Source organism: Myxine glutinosa, chromosome 12 (genome assembly GCF_964187855.1).
Source record: "Myxine glutinosa chromosome 12, kmMyxGlut1.1, whole genome shotgun sequence".
NCBI classification, from domain to species: Eukaryota; Metazoa; Chordata; class Myxini; order Myxiniformes; family Myxinidae; genus Myxine; species Myxine glutinosa.
Window position 1 is genome coordinate 59,703,865 of NC_136272.1, and position 24,055 is coordinate 59,727,919.

The 24,055-nt window shown below is 44.4% G+C and overlaps 1 protein-coding gene across 3 annotated transcripts in view; it reads right to left on the reverse strand.

The window, feature by feature from the left end:
* NAA30 (N-alpha-acetyltransferase 30, NatC catalytic subunit) overlaps positions 1 to 24,055 on the reverse strand; it is a 29,010-nt gene that overhangs the window by 1,752 nt on the left and 3,203 nt on the right. The window contains exons 2-3 of one of the 3 annotated variants that reach the window (XM_068131761.2): positions 1,498 to 1,621; positions 1,208 to 1,263 (exon numbers count right to left, since the gene is read on the reverse strand). The exons of 1 other annotated variant lie outside the window; for it this stretch is intronic. In XM_068131761.2, the coding sequence (XP_067987862.1) occupies positions 1,208 to 1,263; positions 1,498 to 1,621 (180 nt within the window). The remainder of the gene's footprint in view (positions 1 to 1,207; positions 1,264 to 1,497; positions 1,622 to 24,055) is intronic. One more of the 3 variants, XM_068131762.2, reaches the window with a different exon arrangement.

Genomic DNA, 24,055 nt, shown 5'->3' on the forward strand with positions numbered 1-24,055 from the left:
AAGGGGTTAATCTAATCATCAATAAATTTAATGAAAAATCACTCAGAGCGACACTTGGCAAAAGAGAATAAAGTAGAATAGCACTCAGTAGAGCATCCTTTTGAACTCACAAATAATTGGTGGTTCAATTCAGTGACCCGATATGCAAATCATCTTGAAATTTTAAGTTAATTGGATGTAAATTGACAATTTTAGAAATTTGGCCTATGTTGATCTTTATGGCCAATGTTGATCTCAAAAATAGTTGGTGGTTGAATTCAATTTGCTGATATGAAAATCCTATTCAAATTTCAAGTTAATTGGATGAAAATTGAGGATTTGATGCGTCATGCAGCACCTGCAGATGGAATATGAAAATAGCGGTGCATAACATTGTTATTTGCATCTAGCTCTGGTGTTGGGCTAGCGGCTAGGGTGCCAGCTTAGGATCCTAGGATCCTGGGATCCTGGGTTCGAATCCCGGTCGATCGCTGAATTAACGCCGGGGGGTTGACTCAGCCTGTCATCCTTCCGAGGTCGGCTAATTGAGTACCAGTTCACTGGTAATTCCCTGCTTGTCGTAAAAAGGCGACAAAAAGGGTTGGCGGCAGGAAGGGAATCCGGCCGTAAAACATTGCTTCAAAAAGGGGACCGAAAAACAACAACAACCACGGTCCCCGAAAAAGGCCAACCCCCGCTTGCGGGGGAAAAATGGCCTCTAAAGGTGTTTTTATTTTTATTTTTTATGTTATTCTACTTTCCTTAAAAGCCAAAAAATGTTGACTATGCAACATCTAAATACGAGTAGAATTGCAGGATGTTCCATTATACAACACGCAGGCTTTTCTGAAGAGGGCAGGAAGCCGGCCGTCCGGCTGGTCGACATTAAAGACCTCGGTGACATTCAATTGAGTATTGGCACCCTGAGCAAAAGCCAAATGCCTGCTGTGACAGCCGCTGGGAAGACGAACAGCTAGATTCAGCAGCACCGACCGATACCGATTCGAGGAGGATGGGGATTTGAACGAGGGACGATCTACAATTTGAATACTTTGATGAACACTGCATTATGTGGAGAGATTGGCCTTTCATCCAATGCTCCGATTTTGTTGAGTACAAGTTAATTATTTGTGTATCAAGGCTTCAAAACAAGAACGGAAAACAAACTCCAGCTAGGCATCGCTTAATCTGAGCATCCAAGTCCAAAGTTGATCATTTCGAGGCCTACCTCATCACAGTCTCCTTTCACCATCGCATTGATCGCCTTCTTTACGAGGTTAGTGCCTATGGAGAAGGTAGAAATGGATAAGTGATCAATATTTTGTTTAAGCCAGAACAATGCCACCGCTGAAGTATTTCCAACCAGGTTTCCTTCAACAACTCCAATCATAAAACTTTACAAACGACATGCAGTACCCTGAACACCTGCCAGTGTGACCAAATAGTCATTAGCCATAAGGTTTTTGTACATCAGAAACCAAGACGCGTGATATTTGCACATTGCACTGCAATTCCTACCTATGCCCCTCTTCCTGTACTTTGAGTCGACAGCAAGCATGGCGATGTAGCCTCTACGGACCATTTTCTTGTGCGTATCAAGCTTGCAAACGATGGCACCGACACATTCCAGCCCAGCCATAGCCTGACGCAAAGAACATCAATTAATTCCGGTTTCTTTCTCCCCCACCCCTCCCGCCAACACCAGGACTAGGTACATCAAATGCATCAAGTAAAGAGCTACATTCTAAACATGTGATTCTTGACAAAAGTAGTATTCAAACAAATGACCTTCAATTCAACAGGTGCACACTCCGAGCCAGCCAACACACCCTCCTCCAACACCCACAACTGACTGACCCCCACATCCCCATGCCCACCCCTTCCAAGCCAATGGCTCCCAGAATAGAGCCCATGGACCCTTGACATATACACATTGGGCAGCAAGTCTCATGCAAAGACAATCTATATAAATACAATACGTGGCAAACAAAAACAACTCTTTTTGCTGCGAGTGGTTTTAACAACATTCGTTTTTGCATCAATAATGTAAATAAAATGTGTATTATATCAATTAGTTGCTAAAAAAAAACAAAATACATGAAGGTGGGAATACTTCAATGTGGACACATGTAAGATTGGTACACAAAATAATGTTCTCAAACAAAAATTTACGTCTTCTCTAGTTTTCAGTTTTTGGCCCAGAAAAAAACTGTACAAGGGTGTTTCTCATTGAGAGAGTGCAGGTCAGAGTTATAGAGTGCAGGTCAGTTATAGAGTGCAGGTCAGAGTTATAGAGTGCAGGTCAGAGTTATAGAGTGCAGGTCAGAGTTATAGAGTGCAGGTCAGAGTTATAGAGTGCAGGTCAGAGTTATAGAGTGCAGGTCAGAGTTATAGAGTGCAGGTCAGAGTTATAGAGTGCAGGTCAGAGTTATAGAGTGCAGGTCAGAGTTAGAGTGCAGGTCAGAGTTATAGAGTGCAGGTCAGAGTTATAGAGTGCAGGTCAGAGTTATAGAGTGCAGGTCAGAGTTATATAGAGTGCAGGTCAGAGTTATATAGAGTGCAGGTCAGAGTTATATAGAGTGCAGGTCAGAGTTATATAGAGTGCAGGTCAGAGTTATATAGAGTGCAGGTCAGAGTTATATAGAGTGCAGGTCAGAGTTATATAGAGTGCAGGTCAGTTATATCGAGTGCAGGTCAGAGTTATATCGAGTGCAGGTCAGAGTTATATAGAGTGTAGGTCAGAGTTATAGAGTGCAGGTCAGAGTTATACAGAGTGTAGGTCAGAGTTATACAGAGTGTAGGTCAGAGTTATAGAGTGTAGGAAGTGTGCTGGATACTGCTGATACGTGCTGGATATGCTACGGATTCGTCACTTCCGCTGTTGTGGTTTTCATCCACTTAACATATTTCTGATATTTTGTATTATTATTATTCTCAAAAGGTTTATTATTCAGGAACAGCTATCTAAAGTTAAAAAGGTTAACTTTTATTTTTTTTTTTTTTTTTTTTTTTTTTTTTTTTTTTTTTTTTTTTTGTATACAAGATCGAGGCTCGTGAAAGAGCGAAAATTAATCACACAGAAAGACAAACAGACACATAAAACAAATAACATCGGGAGCGGTAGACAAGATGGGGAGAGAGGGGGAAGGACACAAACACAACATTTGAGAGCAGGGACCGAGAGACATGGAGACATCGAGAGATCTGTGGGAGGGAGAGGGCTTTGGGGGGGAGGCATGTGAAGGGGGGAGGCATGTGAAGGGGGGGAGGCATGTGAAGGGGGGGGGGGGGTGGGAGAGGTATAAACATATGGACACTGCCAGGATTTCCAGGAAATAAGTTGGAATTTCAAACAAGGTGGATCTGGGGTGAATTAGTGGGGGTAGAAAAGATCAAGGTTATGGATGGGGGAAGATAAGAGATGGTGGTGAACAGCTGTTTTAAAGACCTGGAGGGAGGAGAGGGATTGAAGGGAGTGTGGGAGTTTGTTCCACAGGCGGGAGAAAAGAGGAATGAAAGAGTGAAGGTGAGCAGAGAGCCGAGATTTCGGCAGTTTAACCATCAGAGGGTTGCTGGCAGATCTTGTGCGACCTGTAGGAATATTTGGGGGACAGAGCACGGAGAGAGCTGGGGGAGCAAGGCCGGAGAGGAGTCGGTAGAAGACAGAAAGACCACCTACCTGCCTGCGGTGAGTGAGTGAAAGGCCCTCAGAGATAGCTTCATCGCGGGAGATTCCAATGATTTTGAAAGCTTTGGATTCAACAGCGTGAAGCCGAGCCAGGTGTGAGGCAGGAGCACCAGCCCATAGGGGAGAACAGTATTCCATTGAGCTGCGGATGAAAGCCTTGTATGTGGTGAGGAGCTCAGGTGTGCCGAGGAAGGACTTCGCACGACGGAGGATGCCCAGTCGGCGACTGGCTTTGGAGGCCAGCTTGGAAATGTGGTTTTCCCAAGAAAGATCATGGCAGATAGTGAGACCCAAAAGCTTGAGTGACAGAACTTCTTGGAGAGGATTGTTGAGAAAGTAGATGGGAGGGTTGTCCAGTCGATCTTTTCGGAGAGACATAGGAACTTAAAATGATACAGGAAACTGAACGAGAAGACGAGGAGGTGAAGAGGAAGAGGCGGCGCGAGCAAAGTTGAAGACGCGTGACATCAAGGCTCCACAGCGAGCCAGGTCTACCGAAAGTCACGAGGGAATTTTGAGTTCCTTGAAGGGACATCCGGCGATAGGAATTACGCTGGAGTGGAAAATCTGCGTAGTCAGATTTGGGCGCTGAGATTTCGATGAATCCTCGCCTAGTCGCATCGGCTCAAGTAAGAGCCGTCGGCCATTTTGAACCCCGCGCTTCGGACACCTACAAATGTTTTGCTTCGCGTCATCTTCACCCCAACATCCTACCGTTTGTCGGGGATGTGTGTGTGTGACCGCTTCGTCTCCAATTACGTTGCGGTTCGCTGAGTGAGCGGTGAAGGTGCCCCTCTGAATGGCGCCGTTGTACAGTTTCGGCAGGGCGATCACCATTGTCAACTGTACGCGATTCGAATATCGGCTGGAGGGCGAGAGTCGGGCTTCGACTGGATATCGTTCTAGTGACCGCTGGAGCGAATCACATTCGCCTTGGAAAAGGTTATAGAGACATTGACGAGTGTCAGTTTCACTCGCTGGGAGCGCAGTGAGTTATCTGACTTTATTGATGGTATATAGAGTGCACTCTTAATTGCCATTTGTTGTACCGTTATTCTTGTGTGATTTTCAATATATTATTTGTTCATTTATTAATCATTGGTGTGGTTTCACTATTGATTTATAACCCAGAGTAACATATTTTTCTGCCGTGGCTCCTCGCGGGGTTCGGAGGTGTACCGAGACCAGGAGATCGTAGAGGAACACGTAACTGAGTTATTGAGTGTAGGTCAGAGTTATAGAGTGCAGGTCAGAGTTATATAGAGTGCAGGTCAGAGTTATATCGAGTGCAGGTCAGAGTTATATCGAGTGCAGGTCAGAGTTATATCGAGTGCAGGTCAGAGTTATATCGAGCGCAGGTCAGAGTTATAGAGTGTAGGTCAGAGTTATAGAGGGTAGGTCAGAGTTATAGAGTGCAGGTCAGAGTTATATTGAGTGCAGGTCAGAGTTATATTGAGTGCAGGTCAGAGTTATAGAGGGTAGGTCAGAGTTATAACATCACTTGTGAACCATTCTATGTACAATTCCTCATTCTCTCTTCCAGCCTATTTGAATCCACTGCAGAATGAAGGAAGGCCTCACTGAACTTTTGCCGAGGGATATTTGCCACAATCGCCATGCTTGCCAAGTGTGGGATGGTGAGGACCAGGACATGGATTGGGAATCATTTCCAGGAGCAGCGATAACTCACCTCCTCTTCGTCAAAAAGACCCCCCGGTCTATTTAACGTTCACTAGTTATTAGCCAATGGGACACCTTTCATCTGCAGCACACACAATAGCTTCATTTGCTGACATCGTTGTTCCGCTGCTGCAGTGCCCCTTGTAGATTAGGGGAAGAATTGAGGATTTGTTCATGGTGCCGGTGATAGCTTTCCTACTCTTTGCAAAGGACACCGTGGGGTATTTAACGTCCACCCACTAATGCGAGCGGACAGGCCGCCCATTTAAAGTCCGCCCGTGGCATGGCACACTTTACAATGCAACACCTGGCCTGGGATGCAGCCTGGAAATGGTTTGTACTTGGGTCAAGACTAGAACCCAGACGAGACTGCTCAGATGCAAATGTTTTAGCTCTGCAACATCCTGTCGGACACCGATGTGTGTGTATATCGTGCAAACTGTGGTGTCTGTCTGTGCATTTGTCTGTCTCCCGTTTACGACTTTCCACAGTACATATGAGAAGCTGCTGATTGGTTATTTTGTATTTTCATTTCACTTTTTTTGACGGAATATAGTCGGTCATTTTGTTGTCCCTTCCAGCAATCTTTAAAATCACCATGAACATCTAGATTAAAGTGGATTGAATACAAATCTTCATGGAGTAAAACAATTTAAAATAGGTATATTTTACTCTTTTAACACAAATCCAACCTCCATCGCCTGATGTTGCACCACCATTGTGTGGTGGGTGGTATAAGTATCTCAGAGTGTTGGCTCTGTGTTAAATCAAGAGTGAAACACAATTAACCTTTTAAAAGTCCATTATAAAAAATATATAACCACCTTTAGAGGCCATTTTTCCCCGCAAAGCGGGGGTTGGCCTTTTTCGGGAACCGTGGTTGTTGTTGTTTCGGTCCCCTTTTTGAAGCAATGTTTTACGGCCGGATGCCCTTCCTGACGCCAACCCTTTTTGCCGCCTTTAACGACAAACAGGGAATTACCAGTGAACTGGTACTCAATTAGCCGACCTCGGAAGGATGACAGGCTGAGTCAACCCCCCTGGCGTTAATTCAGCAATCGACCGGGATTCGAACCCAGGATCCTAGGATCCTAAGCCGGCACCCTAGCCGCTAGCCCAACACCAGGGTCCATTGAACCATTGAACCAATGACCAATAAAAGTCCATTGAACAATTGAAATTGATATTTACTTAAACATTTCCCCATCACGAATATTCTTGCTTGTGTGTATGGATAAACAGTATATAATATCGTAAGTGGTTGTAATACTCATTTACACGTTTACACGTTCAGTAATACTCTTTTTAGCTCTTACACGAGCCTCAATCTTGAATACAAAAAAAATACAAAAAATACATTAGTGATTTTTAAGTAAGCTAATTTACAAGTATAAGATGTAATAATTAGTAAGCTAATATAAGATGCTTATAAGTAAGGACAAAAAAAAAATTCCTTTAGAGGCCATTTTTCCCTGCAAAGTGGGGGTTGGCCTTTTTCGGGCACCGTGGTTGTTGTTTTTGTTGGTCCCTTTTTGAAGCAATGTTTTATGGCCGGATGCCCTTCCTGCCGCCAACCCTTTTTGTCGCCTTTTACGAAAAACAGGGAATTACCAGTGAACTGGTACTCAATTTGCCGACCTCAGAAGGATGACAGGCTGAGTCAACCCCCCTGGTGTTAATTCAGCGATCGACCGGGATTCGAACACAGGATCCTAGGATCCTAAGCTGGCACCCTAGCCGCTAGCCCAACACCAGGCTTATAAGTAAGGACAGTTGGAAAAAATAAATCAACTAGTCTCTGGTAAGTCAACAATGACTTTCGATTTTATCTGACAGGTGTTGTGCTTGTGCAGGTAACAAAAATAAAATTCAAACAAATCTCACTCGTGCCATATGGATAAAACTGTGGAACAGCCCTATCATCATGAAAACACCAAAGATAGATACATAGATATCGATAGACAAAGAGATATAGATAGATAGACAGATACATAAATACATAGATAGATACATAGATAGACAAAGAGAAACATTGGTAGATACATCCATATATAGATAGATCAATCCATAGATATATAGTTAGATAGATACATCCATATATAGTTAGATAGATACATCCATATATACATATATATATATATAGTTAGATAGATACATCCATATATATATATATAGTAAGATATATACATCCATATATATATATATACAGACTTGGCATTTAATATGGAATATTTTTTTGTGGGGGTGAACTTACTTTTCAAGATGTCTTAGAACCAAAAGTTCATTGGAATTATGTTGAAATTATTCTAGATTTTGTTAATGTGACCTTTAAAAGAAACAAAAACCACATTTGACATTTCGAAACAAATAAATTGATCCTTGAAAGTGATGTAAACTGATATCGAACTCAATTCATGGACAGTACTGTGTTAAACTTCTGTACGTTTTCCAGAAGTATCTCTTTATTTTGCACATTAGCCAATTTTTTTTTAAACAAAAACAAAAGTTAAATTACGACTGGGATTACGGACAGTAAAATTACAGTTCAGTACTTCGTGTAACCCCCACGAGCATTCAGGAGAGCACGTACACGTTGAGGCATGCTGTTCACGAGATTTGCCAAGGTTTGGACAGGAATCGCTTGCCATGCAGTGACAATAGCCTGCTGCAATTCACGCACAGAGGTCGGCTGCTGGTCCAAGTTGTCGATTTGATGCGTTAATTCTGCCCACAAGTTCTCTATCGGATTCATATCCGGGGACATGGCAGGCCACTCCATATGCTCTACACCACAGTCAGCAAGAAAGTGTTGGATCATGCGAGCACGATGAGGCCGTGCATTGTCATCTTGGAAGACAAAGTTTCCTCGAAAGGCTGCACGAGCAAATGGAAGCAATGTTTCTTCCAGAATGGCCCTGTACTTGAACTGGTTCAGGTTTCCATTCAGAACAACCAGGTCAGTTTTGCCCCCTGCATGAAAAGCAGCCAAAACGGTCACCCCACCACCTCCAGCTTGGACTCTTGGCACTATACAATCTTTGTTGTAGGCTTCATGCACTTATCTGCGCACTCGGATGTGGCCATATTGACGATAGACCAGAAATCTAGACTCGTCACTGAGGATCACGTGATTCCAGTGTCCTGGCTGCCATTGACGGTGCTCTCTGGCCCACTGCAATCGGCGCTGGTGGTGTTGTCTGGTCAGGCGTGGCTTTCTCAGGGGACGCCTGGCACGATAGCCTGCTTGAACCAGTCGTTGGTTGACTAGCCTTCTGGATACAGGCACATTTGTCAGTTGCTGCCGCTCAGCCCTAAGCCGATTAGCTGACTTGGTACGGCCATTGCGGACTAACCGGTGCAGCTGGCGATCATCTCTCCTTGTGGTTCTGCGGGGACGTCCTGGCCTCGGTATTGGAGTAGGGACACCCCTCTGAGCATTTCGTTTCAAGATCTTTGACACCTGAACTTGAGTGATGCCATACTGCCGAGCAATAGCACGCTGTTTCATGCCGTAATTTCGTAAAGCCACCACTCCATGACAAACAGCATTGTCGAGTTGACGGACCATCTCCAGAGGAAGCAGCAATAACTTTTGGAGACGTGCAGCAGTTGTTTTCCACTAAGACAGAACGCAACAACCCTTGTATACCCGACTGTGAAGCCAATCATCAAATGCACCTGTCCGTACATTTTGCCACGCCACCTGTGATATAATCCTGTTGTTGACTTCTTGCTGCGACAGATTAATCAGTGACATGGTTCTTTCAACAAATAAATCACCAAAGTGTAAAAGAAACTCACCAGATTGATATACTGAGTTAAGAAAGTAAACCCAAGTCAAGAAAAAAAAAAATATTCCATATTAAATGCCAAGTCTGTATATATAGTTAGATAGATACATCCATATATATATATATAGTAAGATATATACATCCATATATATATATATATATATATATATATATATATAGTTAGATAGATACATCCATATATATATATATATATATATAGTAAGATATATACATCCATATATATATATATATATATCTGTGCAGCGTCTGTCCTGTGTTGTCTTGTGTTGTCTCCTGAACTACTTTCTCAAACTTTTGTGAAATCGTACCAAACTTCTGGTATGCACATATCTTTCCCGTCGGTATGTCCTAAGGGTATTTGTTTTGAAAAATTTATCAATATTTTTTGGGGAAATTTTTTTTTCTAACTTCAATTGTTTATAAAATGTGATATCACGTATATTACAAATACATTTGTGCAAAATAATCTATCTATAATGCCAGTAATCTCTGTGTGTCTGTCTGTGACCGCTGTTTCTCGACAACCATGGGTCCGATATACTTGAAACTTGCCAGGTATATTGCTGGGGACCCGAGGATGTGCCTTTTCAAGGTTTCATATTAATCGGACAAGTAGTTAGCGAGCTATGTCCAAAAAACGATTCAACCAATCAGAGAGCAGCGAGCTATCACGTGTGCCGAACGTGGCGAACAGACTCTGCCTCGGACGGCACATTTGAGAGCGTATTCATTTATTTCACGTTGGCAAACTATGTTGGCGTTAAACTATGTTTTAAAACTAATTAAAACTAATTTGCGATTCTTTCGCTTTCCTGCGCGTTTGTGCACGCTATGGCGATTTCTTTACCAAACTCCGCAAGCCGTTCGCTTTGGACCAAACCATTTCACGTAAATAGAGGGGGGGGGATTGTCACCGTACTCGCAAGCCGTTCGCTTTGGACCAAACCATTTCATGTAAATAGAGGGGGGGGGGATTGTCACCATACTCGCAAGCCGTTCGCTTTGGCTTTGCGAATGGACCAAACCATTTCATGTAAATAGAGGGGGGGGGGATATAATTTTAGATATATATACACAAAGAATTAAGTTAAGCACCCCCCCCCGTTTTTTTACAACCTCGCACATTACAAGTTTGTTGTCGTCAAAACAGTGTAATATACCCATGATATTGCTATATTTTCTGGAGAAGTGATATTATGGACACATAAAAACATAACAATCATGCCGTTTTCAATATTTTATTCTGAATAATTTAAGGTGAAATTTTTTGGGAATTTTAGGCATATTTTCACCTCAATTTAAGTATGGAGCTATAGGTCCATCACGGACAGTGTGGATGACGTGTATGTTTTCTAACGTACAGTCATTGTTCTGAGAAGACCTCTAGCGATCTTTGCGTCAATAACGTGTGTAGGACCCACGTGATCGGATCACTGACTCAACCAATCACTTTTTTTCACTTTGATCACTCACTTTCATCAATGGATAATTGCTAATGTCATACCAATCATTATTTGATCTCACATACCTTAGAATATATGCCAATGTATACATATACACAAAGAATATATATTAGGGGGTGCTTACCTTAATTCGTTGTGTAGGGGTGCTTAACTTAATTCTTTGTGTATATATAGTACGGGCATGCCCTGGTTGTTTGAATTATGATTGCTTTAAACCATGACAAAACGGCAACTCGGGTACAGTCATTTATCTATACTAGGGCATGCCCGTACTATATATATATCTAAAATTATATCCCCCCCCTCTATTTACATGAAATGGTTTGGTCCAAAGCGAACGGCTTGCGAGTACGGTGACAATCCCCCCCCTCTATTTACATGAAATGGTTTGGTCCAAAGCGAACGGCTTGCGAGTACGGTGTTTTTTATCGGACCCGTGGAATTATAGATAGTAGTTTTAATTAGTTTTAAAACATAGTTTAACGCCAACATAGTTTGCCAACGTGAAATAAATGAATACGCTCTCAAATGTGCCGTCCGAGGCAGAGTCTGTTCGCCACGTTCGGCACACGTGATAACTCGCTGCTCTCTGATTGGTTGAATCGTTTTTTGGACATAGCTCGGTAACTACTTGTCCGATTAATATGAAACCTTGAAAAGGCACATCCTCGGGTCCCCAGCAATATACCTGGCAAGTTTAAAGTATATCGGACCCGTGGTTGTCGAGAAACAGCGGTCACAGACATACAAACATACAAACATACAAACATACACACAGAGATTACTGGAATTATAGATAGATATCTACACATCTGGGCAGTGTCTGTTGTCACTTAACGACTCCCTCAAACTTTTGTTTCCATGGTTGTGAAGTGTTTTTAATAACGTTGTGGTGGTTTTGAATCATGTGGTGGTGAGGTATTTTGAATTATGTGGTGGTGAGGTGTTTTTAAATGATGTGGTGGTGAGGTGTTTTTCAATCACATGGTGGTGAGGTATTTATAATTACGTGGTGGTGAGGTGTTTTTAATTATGTGGTGGTGAGGTATTTTGAATTAGTTGGTGATGAGGTGTTTTTAAATGACGTGGTGGTGGTGTTTTTAATTTCGTGGCTGTGAGGAGTTTTTATTACGTGTTTTATGGCTGTGAGGTGTTTTTAATTTTGTGGTGGTGGTGTTTTTATTACGTGTTTTATGGCTGTGGGGTGTTTTTAATTTCGTGTTTTATGGCTGGGAGGTGTTTTTAATTTTGTGTTTTATGGCTGTGAGTTGTTTTTAATTTTGTGGTGGCGAGGTGTTATTATTACGTGTTTTTATGGCTGTGAGGTGTTTTTAATTTCGTGCTTTATTTATGGCTTTTTTTTTTATTTTTTTTTTATTTTTTTTGTATACAAGATCGAGGCTCGTGAAAGAGCGAACATTAATCACACACAAAGACAAACCGACACATAAAACATATAACATCGGGAGCGGTAGACAAGATGGGGAGAGAGGGGGAAGGACACAAACACAACATTTGAGAGCAGGGACCGAGAGACATGGAGACATCGAGAGATCTGAGAGAGGGCGAGGGCTTTGGGGGGGGGGGGGGGGGGGGCATGGGAAGGGGGCGGTGGGAGAGGTATAAAACATATGGACACTGCCAGGACTTCCAGGAAAGAAGTTGGAATTTCAAACAAGGTGGATCTGGGGTGAATTAGCGGGGGTAGAAAAGATCAAGGTTTTGGATGGGGGAAGATAAGAGATGGTGGTGAACAGCTGTTTTAAAGACCTGGAGGGAGGAGTGGGATTGAAGGGAGTGAGGGAGTTTGTTCCAGAGGCGGGAGAAAAGAGGAATGAAAGAGTGAAGGTGAGCAGAGAGCCGAGATTTCGGCAGTTTAACCATCAGAGGGTTGCTGGCAGATCTTGTGCGACCTGTAGGAATATTTGGGGGACAGAGCACAGAGAGAGCTGGGGGTGCAAGGCCGGAGAGGAGTCGGTAGAAGACAGAAAGACCACCTACCTGCCTGCGGTGAGTGAGTGAAAGGCCCTCAGAGATAGCTTCATCGCGGGAGATTCCAATAATTCTGAAAGCTTTGGTTTCAACAGCGTGAAGCCGAGCTAGGTGTGAGGCAGGAGCACCGGCCCATAGGGGAGAACAGTATTCCATTGAGCTGCGGATGAAAGCCTTGTATGTGGTGAGGAGCTCAGGTGTGCCGAGGAAGGACTTCGCACGACGGAGGATGCCCAGTCGGCGACTGGCTTTGGAGGCCAGCTTGGAAATGTGGTTTTCCCAAGAAAGATCATGGCAGATAGTGAGACCCAAAATCTTGAGCGACAGAACTTCTTGGAGAGGATTGTTGAGAAAGTAGATGGGAGGGTTGTCCAGTCGATCTTTTCGGAGAGACATAGTAAGAGTGTGAGATTTGTCAGGATTGAAAGACATGTTCCACTTGTTTGACCAGTCTGTGATTTTGTCCAGGTCTTCAGAGAGTGAGGAGGCAGCAGACTGCCGATCTGAGGGAAGAGGAATGGAGCGGCAGAGAGTGGAGTCATCAGCAAAGAGATAGAGAGGATTTTCGAGAGAGTCAGAGAGATCATTGATGAAGACCAGAAAAAGCATGGGGCCCAGAACACTGCCTTGGGGAACTCCAGCCTGAACAGGAAGAGGAGATGAGAGAAACCCATTCAGGGCCACACGTTGACGACGACTAGACAGGAAGTCCGCCAGCCATGCGTGGAGATTTCCATGGATACCAAAGGAGGAGAGTTTGGTGAGCAGAGCGGGGTGCCAGACCGTGTCGAAGGCACGTGATATGTCGAGGGAGACAGCTCTAATTTCCTGTTTGGCATTGAGGACCTCCATCCATTGTTGAGACAGCAGAAGCAGCATGTCCAGAGTAGAGTGACCTGGTCTGAAACCAAATTGATGATCAGAGATCGAGCCATTGGAGAAGAGGAAAGATTTCATATCCGAAGCAATGATGGATTCCATGACTTTGCTGATAATTGGGAGAAGGCTGATTGGTCTGTCGTTGCTAGGATCTGTTTTTGCACCTTTTTTGTGCAAAGCGGTGATGTTGGCTGATTTCCAAGCAGATGGCAGTTGACCTTGAGCAAAAGAGAGGGTGAAGAGAACAGAGAGAGGGTGAGATAGAGCAGCAGAGCAGGATTTTAGGACCCGTGGGCTGATGCCGTCGGGTCCAGTTGCAGAATCAGAGTCGAGGGTTGACAGAAACTTTTCCACCTTGTCAGGAGGAAAGGATACGGAGTCCAGGAGCAGCTGGGTACGACTGGGTATGGTGGGTACAGAGAGGGATGGGTTTGGGACACAAGATTTAGAGGCAAACACAGAGTTGAGGCATTCAGCTTTTTCACGTGCGGAGTCAGCTGTGTAGCCGTTTGAGGTAAGGGAGGGGATGGAGGGGGAACAAACACCAGAAACGGATTTGACCAGACGCCACCAGGATTTGGAAGAGGGAGACAGGAGCGGTAGACGAGGTGGTGAGGTGGTGAGGTATTTATAATTACCTGTGAGGTGTTTTTAATTTTGTGGAGGTGAGGTGTTTTTATTACGTGTTTTATGGCTGTTGTTTTTATTACGTGTTTTATGGCTGTGAGGTTTTTTATTTTGTGGTGGTGAGGTGTTTTTATTACGTGTTTTATGGCTGTGAGGTGTTTTTATTACGTGTTTTATGGCTGTGAGGTGTTTTTAATTTTGTGGTGGTGGTGTTTTTATTACGTGTTTGATGGCTGTGAGGTGTTTTTATTACGTGTTTTATGGCTGTGAGGTGTTTTTAATTTTGTGGTGGTGAGGTGTTTTTATTACGTGTTTTATGGCTGTGAGGTGTTTTTATTACGTGTTTTATGGCTGTGAGGTGTTTTTAATTTTGTGGTGGTGAGGTGTTTTTATTACGTGTTTGATGGCTGTGAGGTGTTTTTATTACGTGTTTTATGGCTGTGAGGTATTTTTATTACGTGTTTGATGGCTGAGAGGTGTTTTTAATTTCGTGGTGGTGAGGTGTTTTTATTATGTGTTTTATGGCTGTGAGGTGTTTTTATTACGTGTTTGATGGCTGTGAGGTGTTTTTATTACGTGTTTGATGGCTGTGAGGTATTTTCAATTTCGTGGTGGTGAGGTGTTTTTAATTTTGTGGTGGTGAGGTGTTTTCATTACGTGTTTTATGGCTGTGAGGTGTTTTAAATTACTTGGTGGTGAGGTGTTTTGAATTACTTGGTGGTGAGGTGTTTTAAATTACTTGGTGGTGAGGTGTTTTAAATTACTTGGTGGTGAGGTGTTTTAAATTACTTGGTGGTGAGGTGTTTTGAATTACTTGGTGGTGAGGTGTTTTAAATTATTTGGTGGTGAGGTGTTTTGAATTACTTGGTGGTGAGGTGTTTTGAATTACGTGGTGGTGAGGTGTTTTGAATTACGTGGTGGTGAGGTGTAATCGTCCCAAACTTCCAGTCTGCACCTACCCCTCCCCAATGTGTGCTGAGGGGTTCTTTCTTGGAAAAAAAACATTCAACCTAAATTGCCTATAAAAATGTAATATCACAAACACAACAAATACATTTGTGCAAAGTAATTGTTTGTATTATGATTGGTGTAAATCATGACAACACAGCAACTCAGATGCAGTCATTAGCCTCAGCTAAAATAAGCCCGTTCCTCAGTATATATATATATATATATATATATATATATATATAGTTATATATCTTATCCATAGATATATATCTTTGAGAAGCCTTTTCAGTTTATGAAGGATCTGTTGGAGCCGTCTCGAGGTGGTGTACTGAAGGTACCAAAGGAAGAGTTGGAAGGTCACCTGCGTGTCACGTATGCAGACACAAGGAGGAACGAAGTGGTGGAGGACATCGAAGGATTGGTGAGACCGACAGAGCCAGGTGTTGCATTTGATTTGTCAGAGCCAAAGATGTCTGAGATTGAGGCAGTTTTGAGGAAGGCACGGGCAGCATCGGCTCCAGGACCAAGTGGAGTGCCATACAAGGTGTTTAAGAGTTGTGACGGCATCAGGCAGTATCTGTGGAAGGCTCTGAAGGTGGTATGGAGGCAAGGAGTGGTGCCCAGTCAATGGACTAGGGCGGAAGGAGTTTATATTCCAAAGCAGGAGGAGGCTGTGACACTTGAGCAGTTTAGACCAATATCATTGCTCGATGTAGATGGGAAGATATTGATGAGTGTCTTTGCGGCACGGCTCTCAGGCTTCATCAGAGGGAAAGGTTTTGTGGATGGTTCTGTGCAGAAGGCAGGAATACCAGGATCACCAGGATGCATTGAACACTCGGCAATGGTCTGGCAAGTGTTGCAGGAGGCAAAGCGGCAAAGGAAGGGTGTGGCGGTGGTATGGCTGGATTTGGAGAATGCATATGGGTCAGTGCCGCATGCCTTGATCAGGTATGCCATGGATTTCTTTTGGGTGCCACGGAGATTTAGGGATTTTTTGATGGCATATTATGATCAGTTTTGGATGCGGTTTGCGACAGTCCTATGTAACAGAGTGGCAGAAGTTGGAAGTGGGGATCCCGATGGGATGTACCATCTCCCCGATTTTGTTTGTGCTGGTTATGGAGTTGTTGATACGTGCGGTGAGTGAACATGGGAAAGAAGTGGAGCTAGCCCCAGGTCAGAGGTTGCCAGCAATGTTTGCTTTCATGGATGACCTGACAGTTGTCCAACAGTCTGCTGATGCAGGCAGTAGAGGTACTGGAACGACTGGAAAGGTTGATGCGGTGGGCAAGAAAGTCGAGGAGTGTGGTAGTGAGACGAGGAGTGGTGGATAACATGCACAGGTTTGAGCTGGGAGGGGAGGTGGTTCCATCATTGGTGGAGGCCCCTGTGAAGAGTTTGGGAAGATGGTATACAGTGGAGTTGAATGATGTGGGAAGAGTGGAGGAGGTCAGAAACGAGCTTTTGAGAGGTTTGAAGAGGATTGATGGATGTGGTTTGCCAGGTAAGTTGAAGGTATGGTGTTTGAAGTTTGGATTGATGGCACGAGTATTGTGGCCATTAATACAACAAACAACAACAGGCATTTTAAAGGCCATTTTCCCTGCAAGAGCGGGGGTTAGCCTTGCGGTCCCCAGGACAATCTTCTCCATTTTGCCCTATTTTCTGCATCTCCCCTTGTTAACCCCCTTGCCCGCATTTCTTCTTCGATCATCTTTAGCCAAGTCTTTCTCGGTCTTCCCCGTCCTCGACTTCCTTCCACATTCATTTCCATCACTCTTCTCAACCAGTCACTTTCATCCTTCCTCAACACATGACCAAACCATCTCAAACTGTTTCTCTTCACAGCATCCATCACAGGCTCTAATCCCATCATCTTTCGCAATTCATCATTTGGCTTCCTCTCTCTCAACGATACTCCACACATCCACCGAACAATTCGCATTTCCACCCTTTCCAACCTTCGTTGCTGCTCTACGTTCATTACCCATGTCTCGCTCCCATAAATCATAACACTTCTCACACATGCAGCATACACCTTTCCCTTCAGCTTCAACGACACTCCCCTCCTCATCAGCACGCCACTCAGTTCCCGAAACTTCGTCCATGCACATCTCACTCTAGCAACCGTTGCCGAGTCTGATCCACCTTCTCCATTCAGCATGTCTCCGAGGTAGCAAAATGTTTTCACACCTTCCAGCTTTATGCCGTCTCCAAGATCCAACTCAACATTTCCTCCATCTGCAGCTCCCCCTGTGCACACCTTACACTTGAATGTAGCTGCCACACTGGTTAATGACCCTCTCAAACCACTGCATTTTTTATGAACCCACTCAGCGCACATTGTACATTGAATCGAGTTCACTCCGACACCCTTCCTGCACATAGCAGATGGCCACTTCCCAGTTCTTTCCACCTCACCACATGCTTTACCACTTGCCATCACCTTTGTTTTTCCGATATTCACCTTCAGACCTTTCATCTCCATACACTCCTTCCACTTGTTCATCTTCTCCTTCAGTCCATCCATACTTTCTGCAATCAACACCAGATCATCTGCATCCAACAACTCCCACGGTAAACCCTCCTTTACGTTCCACGTTCCGAGCCAGCACCTCCATCACAGCTACAAATAGTAGTGGACTTAGTACCGACCCCTGATGCACTCCCACCTTCACCTCAAACTCACCACTGTTCCCGTCCTTCGTCCTTACAGCTGTGCGCGCTCTTTTGTACTTTGCCATCACTACTCTGATCAACCATTCCTCCACTCCTAACTTCCTCAATGCCCATGTCACTACTTCATGTGGAACCCTATCGAATGCTTTCTCCAGATCAACAAACCCAAGAAACAACTTCTTCCTCTTCTCCATGTACTTCTCCTGCAACTGCCTCACAATAAAAAGCGCATCTGTCGTTCCTCTTCCTGGCATAAATCCAAACTGCATTTCGTCAATCTTCACGTTCTTCCTTATCCTCCTCTCCAACACCCTTTCCAATACCTTCATTCCATGCTCCAATAACTTTATCGCTCGATACGAGCCACAGTCCAGAGAGTCACCTTTCCCCTTGTATAGAGGGACGAGGGTACTCAGTTCCCAATCCACTGGAATGCGGCCTTCTTTCACCACCAGATTGCAGATCTCTGTCATTCTCTTCACACCCCAATTTCCCGCTGCCTTCAATATATCTCCCACAACTCCCGTCGGCCCTCCCGCTTTTCTACTCTTCATTGCTTTAATCGCTTTCTCAACTTCCTTCTCGGTTATCTTCTCTGCCGGTCCTAAAACTGGGTTACTCTCTTTGTTGCCATCCCATTCATTCTCTGCATTCAACAGTATTTCCATATATCTCTTCCATCTTCCTTTAATTCCATCTGGGTCCACAACGATTTGTCCCACTTCATCCTTCAAGCAACTCACCCCCATCACATCACACCTCTCTTTCGCTGTCTGCTTTGCAATCCTGAATACCGCTCTCTGACCCTCTTCCAAATCCAAGCGTTCTCCGAACATTTTCCTACATGCCTCCTGCGCCTTTGCTACCTCTTTCTTTGCAGCCTTCTTGGCTGCCTTATAACTTTCATGCTCTTCCTTTTCTGCCCGCGTATCCTTCGCCTTCTGCCACTCCTTGAACTTCTTCCTCTTCTCGTCAATCTTCTTTCCAACTTCATCATCCCATCACCATGTTTCCGAGTGCCTCGATGGTCCTTTTTTCCATCCACATACCTCACCAACGGCTCCCAACAGACTATCTTTCATTAACATCCAACCACTTTCAAGCTCAACTACATCATCCTCTACCCTACTCAGCCTCTCTTTTAATGCCTCCCTCACTGTCACCTCTTTCAACCTCCACACCTTCATTCTCGGTTGGTACTTCACCCGCCGAGCTCTCCTCGCACCTTTCAACCTTATGTTGCAGACAACCAAGTGGTGCTGTGAAACAGCCTCCTCCCCCAGGATCACCTTTGTGTCCCGGAGTTGCCCCCTATCTCGCCTACGCACCATCAGGTCGTCAACGGTTGTGTCCACCCATGTGACGTGTATGTAACAAGCTTATTATCCTCTTTCTGGAACTGAGTATTACAAATCAACAAATCAGCTCCATCAGCAAACTCAAAAATCCTTTCACCTTCTCCATTTCTCACACCATATCCGTAACCCCCATGAATTCCCTCAAAACCATCCATACTCCTTCCCACATGTCCATTTAGGTCTCCTCCTACCACAACAACTTCCTCATCTTTCACGTTTTCCATCAGCTTCTCTATCGCATACCAGAACTTGTCCTTCTCTTCATCGCTCCGACCAACCTGCAGAGCATATCCCGAGATGACGTTCACCAAGAGCTTTCCAATCATCATTTTCACCATCATCAACCTTTCACTCACTCTCGTCACACTCACCACACTGTCTACAAACTCCTCAGAAAACAGGACACCAACACCATTCACGCCTTCTGGGCACCCTTTCCACACAAACTTGTATTTCTGTCCCTGCCTACCCTTTACCATTCTCACACCACTTCCATTCCATCTTGTCTCCTGCACACAACATATGTCCACTCTTCTTCTGACCAATACTTCCACCACTTCTCCTGATCTCCCTGTCATTGTCCCTACATTCCATGTCCCAAACCTCAGAAACCGATCTCCACGTCGGGCATCAGACTTTTCGTCGTCATAAATGGAGTGAATTCCACCCTTGCTTCGATCGGGTTCCCCACCTTGAGTTTTGACGAGAGGGAATGGGGTCCCCCACGGGGTACTTCGGGCTGTACCCTGCCCATATCTAGTTGTAATTGTCATGGTTCTCTTTTTGAGGCAATGTTTTTATGGCCGGATGCCCTTCTTGACGCCAACCCTTTTAGTCGCCTCTTTCGACACGCAGGGATACGGTGTACCTATTCTAAACTGGGGTACACACCGGGTATTGTGGCCATTGATGATGTATGATATTGCGATTGGGCATGCAGAGAGGATGGAGGTTGTGGTGAGCGGGTTTGTGAGGAGGTGGTTGGGAGTGCCACGCTGTTTGACGAACATTGCCTTTTATGGTCAGGGTGGAAACTCCAGTTTCCCTTGACATCATTAACCGAGGAGTTTAAGGTGGTGAGGGTGCGGGAGTTCATGATGTTGCGGGATTCAAATGATGCAGTGGTAAAAAATGCTCTCCCAGAGAAGAAGGGAAGTCGGAAGTGGAATGTAAGAGCAGAGGTGGACGAGATGGAGGAGCGGTTGCAACAGGAGGAGGTCATGGGGATGGTACAGCACTGGAAGCATGGCTTGGGGTGGATGAAGCATGAGCAATGGGGAAAGGCATGTGTGAAAGAGAGGAGGAAGATGGTTGTGAGGGAGGTGAGAAGAAAGGAAGAGGAGGGGAGATTTGTGAAAGCAGTCGGTCAGGCACAACAAGGTGCTTGGACTAGGTGGGAAGGTGTGCGGGTGAGGATGTTTAAGTAGCAAGAGATTTGGAGGATGGAGCCAATATTGTTGAATTTCCTGTTGCGGGCAACGTATGATGTGCTTCCGTCACCAGTAAACTTGAGATTGGGGGGTTGTTGCAGGAGGAGAGATGTTATTTGTGTGGAGGTGTGGGAACGGTGCAGCATGCACTGATTGCATGTTCAGTCGCATTGGCAGCAGGACAATACAGGTGGCGACATGATCAGGTGCTGGCGGTGGTGGTGCAGATGGTGCAACAAGAGGTGCTGAGGTCGAGAGAGAGAAGAGTGGAGAAGGAGACTGATGGGGGAGAGGTGTGGTTTGTCAGAGGGCCAAGTGGTAAGAGGTGGAAAGAGGAGGAGGTTGAAAGCAAGAGGGCTGTCTGTCAGATGCTTGTGATTGGCAGGTGGTGGCAGACCTAAAGCCACAATTGGTATTCCCAGGGGAGATCTGTGTGACAAAGTTGCAGCCTGACATTGTCATTTGGTCTAGTGCAACGAGACAGGTCATCTTAGGGGAGTTGTCGGTACCTTGGGAAGAGAACATGGAGGAGGTGCACGAGAGGAAGAGAGGAAAGTACAGTGAGCTGGAGGCAGAGTGCCGGGAGAAGGATTGGCGAGTTTTGTGTCAGCCATTTAGGTGGGGTGTAAAGGGTATATTGGCAATTCCTTTTCTGCATTTCTTGCTCGGCTTGGAGTGTGTGGGACAGAAAGAAGGAGGATGTGTGACAAGGTGGCCCAGGTTGCCTTGAAAGGCTCATTTTGGATATGGAGGAAGTTTATGGAGGCACGTCGAACGGTGTAGGTTGGTTGTGTGTGTGTTTTTTTTTGTTGTTGTTACTATTATTATTTCTTATTTTGTGTATTTGAGTGAGTGAGTGGGTGAGGGTGTATGTTTTTACATGAATGAATTTTTGCATGAGTGTGTTTTTGTATGTTGAGTGGTGTATGTTTTAAGGGTCGGTGGTTGGTTGGTGTTGTGTGTGTATGAATGATCTCGTGTGTTTTGTTGGTGAGTGGTGAAGGGTATAAAGGTGGGTGTTTGAGTGTTCCACCATGTTTGTTTGGTGTTGTGGATTCTGGATGCGGAGGTGTTGTTGTCTGCATTCGCACTGGCTGGGGGTGGGGGTATGTACGCATCCAGGTGTAGTTGCTGCATGTGGATGTGCATGTGCCCCTGCTGGCCCACCTTAGCTAACCGTATCGAGGTTGAAGGGCCGAAACGGGATGATGCTGAGGACCTCGACTGAGGACCCGGTCAGTGCGGCACACTTGTGACCAGGTGTGTTTTGAATATATATATATATATATATATATATATATATATATATATATATATAAAAGAAAGCTTTTGTTTGTTTGTTTGTATGTTTGTCTGCATGCGCTAATCTCCTGAACGGTGAAAGACAGGAGGAAACCTCTAAAACAAAAAATGTCGGGACGGGCCCCGGAAAGGTTATAGGCTTGGTGGTGAGGCCGGTCGAGGCCGCCTCGGCCGGGCTGGGCCCATTTTGCAATTAAAAGCTGAATTATAGTAGTAAATTGATTCAAAAGGAACCCGGGCAAGGCCGGGTGCTTTCGGCTAGTGTATATATATATATATATATCCTGGGGGTATGACGTCACGCCCGGTCAGCGCTGAATAGGGTAGTAGGCCGATTCGTCCTATGACCTAAGTACCAGCGCCTTCCGGTACGCAAGGAAATACTCACGCCCGAGCCGCAGCGTAATTGATGGATTGCGCCGAGCGACGCGGGCCGTTAACAAAAGACTAAACCCGATTATAAGCGGTTCGGCCGAAATCGCGCCACAGGTACTCAATGGGGAAATCACTAAAGCGATCGGACGAGAAAGAAGCCAAAGAATAAGAAGGAACAGGTATTTATTAACTACTATACAAAACCAAAGAAACCAAAGGAGAAACGAAAGCAATATACAGAAGAAGAAGAAAGCGCAAATCCTTAAACACTCTTACTTATACCCAGGGACAAGACAAACAGAACAAACTCACGTACACTAATGGGGTTTCCAAGCAGGAATGGCGGGAAGGATGAGATCCATAGATCCATCGATCGAAATGTATGTATATGTATAGATATATACATTGATGGATAGATATATAGATAGACACATAGATATATACATATATGCATGGATATATACATTGATACATCGATAGATAGATATATAGATAGATACATATATGCATAGATATATACATATATAGATAGATACATATATGCATAGATATATACATTGATACATCGATAGATAGATATATAGATAGACACGTACATATATACATAGATGCATAGATATATACATTGATACATCGATAGATATATAGATAGATACATATATGCATAGATATATACATTGATGGATAGATATATAGATAGATAGATACATATATGCACAGATATATACATTGATACATCGATAGATATATAGATCGATAGATACATATATGCATAGATATATACATACAGACTTGGCATTTAATATGGAATATTTTTTTGTGGGGGTGAACTTACTTTTCAAGATGACTTAGAACCAAAAGTTCATTGGAATTATGTTGAAAATTATTCTAGATTTTGTTAATGTGACCTTTAAAAGAAACAAAAACCACATTTGACATTTCGAAACAAATAAATTGATCCTTGAAAGTGATGTAAACTGATATCGAACTCAATTCACGGACAGTACTGTGTTAAACTTCTGTACGTTTTCCAGAAGTATCTCTTTATTTTGCACATTAGCCAAAAATTTTTTTAACAAAAACAAAAGTTAAATTACGACTGGGATTACGGACAGTAAAATTACAGTTTTACTTACACTTCGTGTAACCCCCACGAGCATTCAGGAGAGCACATGCATGTTGAGGCATGCTGTTCATGAGATTTGCCAAGGTTTGGACAGGAATCGCTTACCATGCAGTGACAATAGCCTGCTGCAATTCACGCACAGCGGTCGGCTGCTGGTACAAGTGGTCGATTTGACGTGTTAATTCTGTCCACAAGTTCTCTATCGGATTCATATCCGGGGACATGGCAGGCCACTCCATATGCTCTACACCACGGTCAGCAAGAAAGTGTTGGATCATGCGAGCACGATGAGGCCATGCATTGTCATCTTGGAAGACAAAGTTTCCTCGAAAGGCTGCACGAGCAAATGGAAGCAATGTTTCTTCCAGAGTGGTCCTGCACTTGTTCTGAATGGAAACCTGAACCAGTTCAACCAGGTCAGTTTTGCCCCCCTGCATGAAAAGCAGCCCAAACGGTCACTCCATCACCTCCAGCTTGGACTCTTGGCACTATACAATCTTTGTTGTAGGCTTCATGCACTTGTCTGCGCACTCGGACGCGGCCATCTTGACGATAGACCAGAAATCTAGACTCGTCACTGAAGATCACGTGATTCCAGTGTCCTGGCTGCCATTGACGGTGCTCTCTGGCCCACTGCAATCGGCGCTGGCGGTGTTGTCTGGTCAGGCGTGGCTTTCTCAGGGGACGCCTGGCATGATAGCCTGCTTGAAC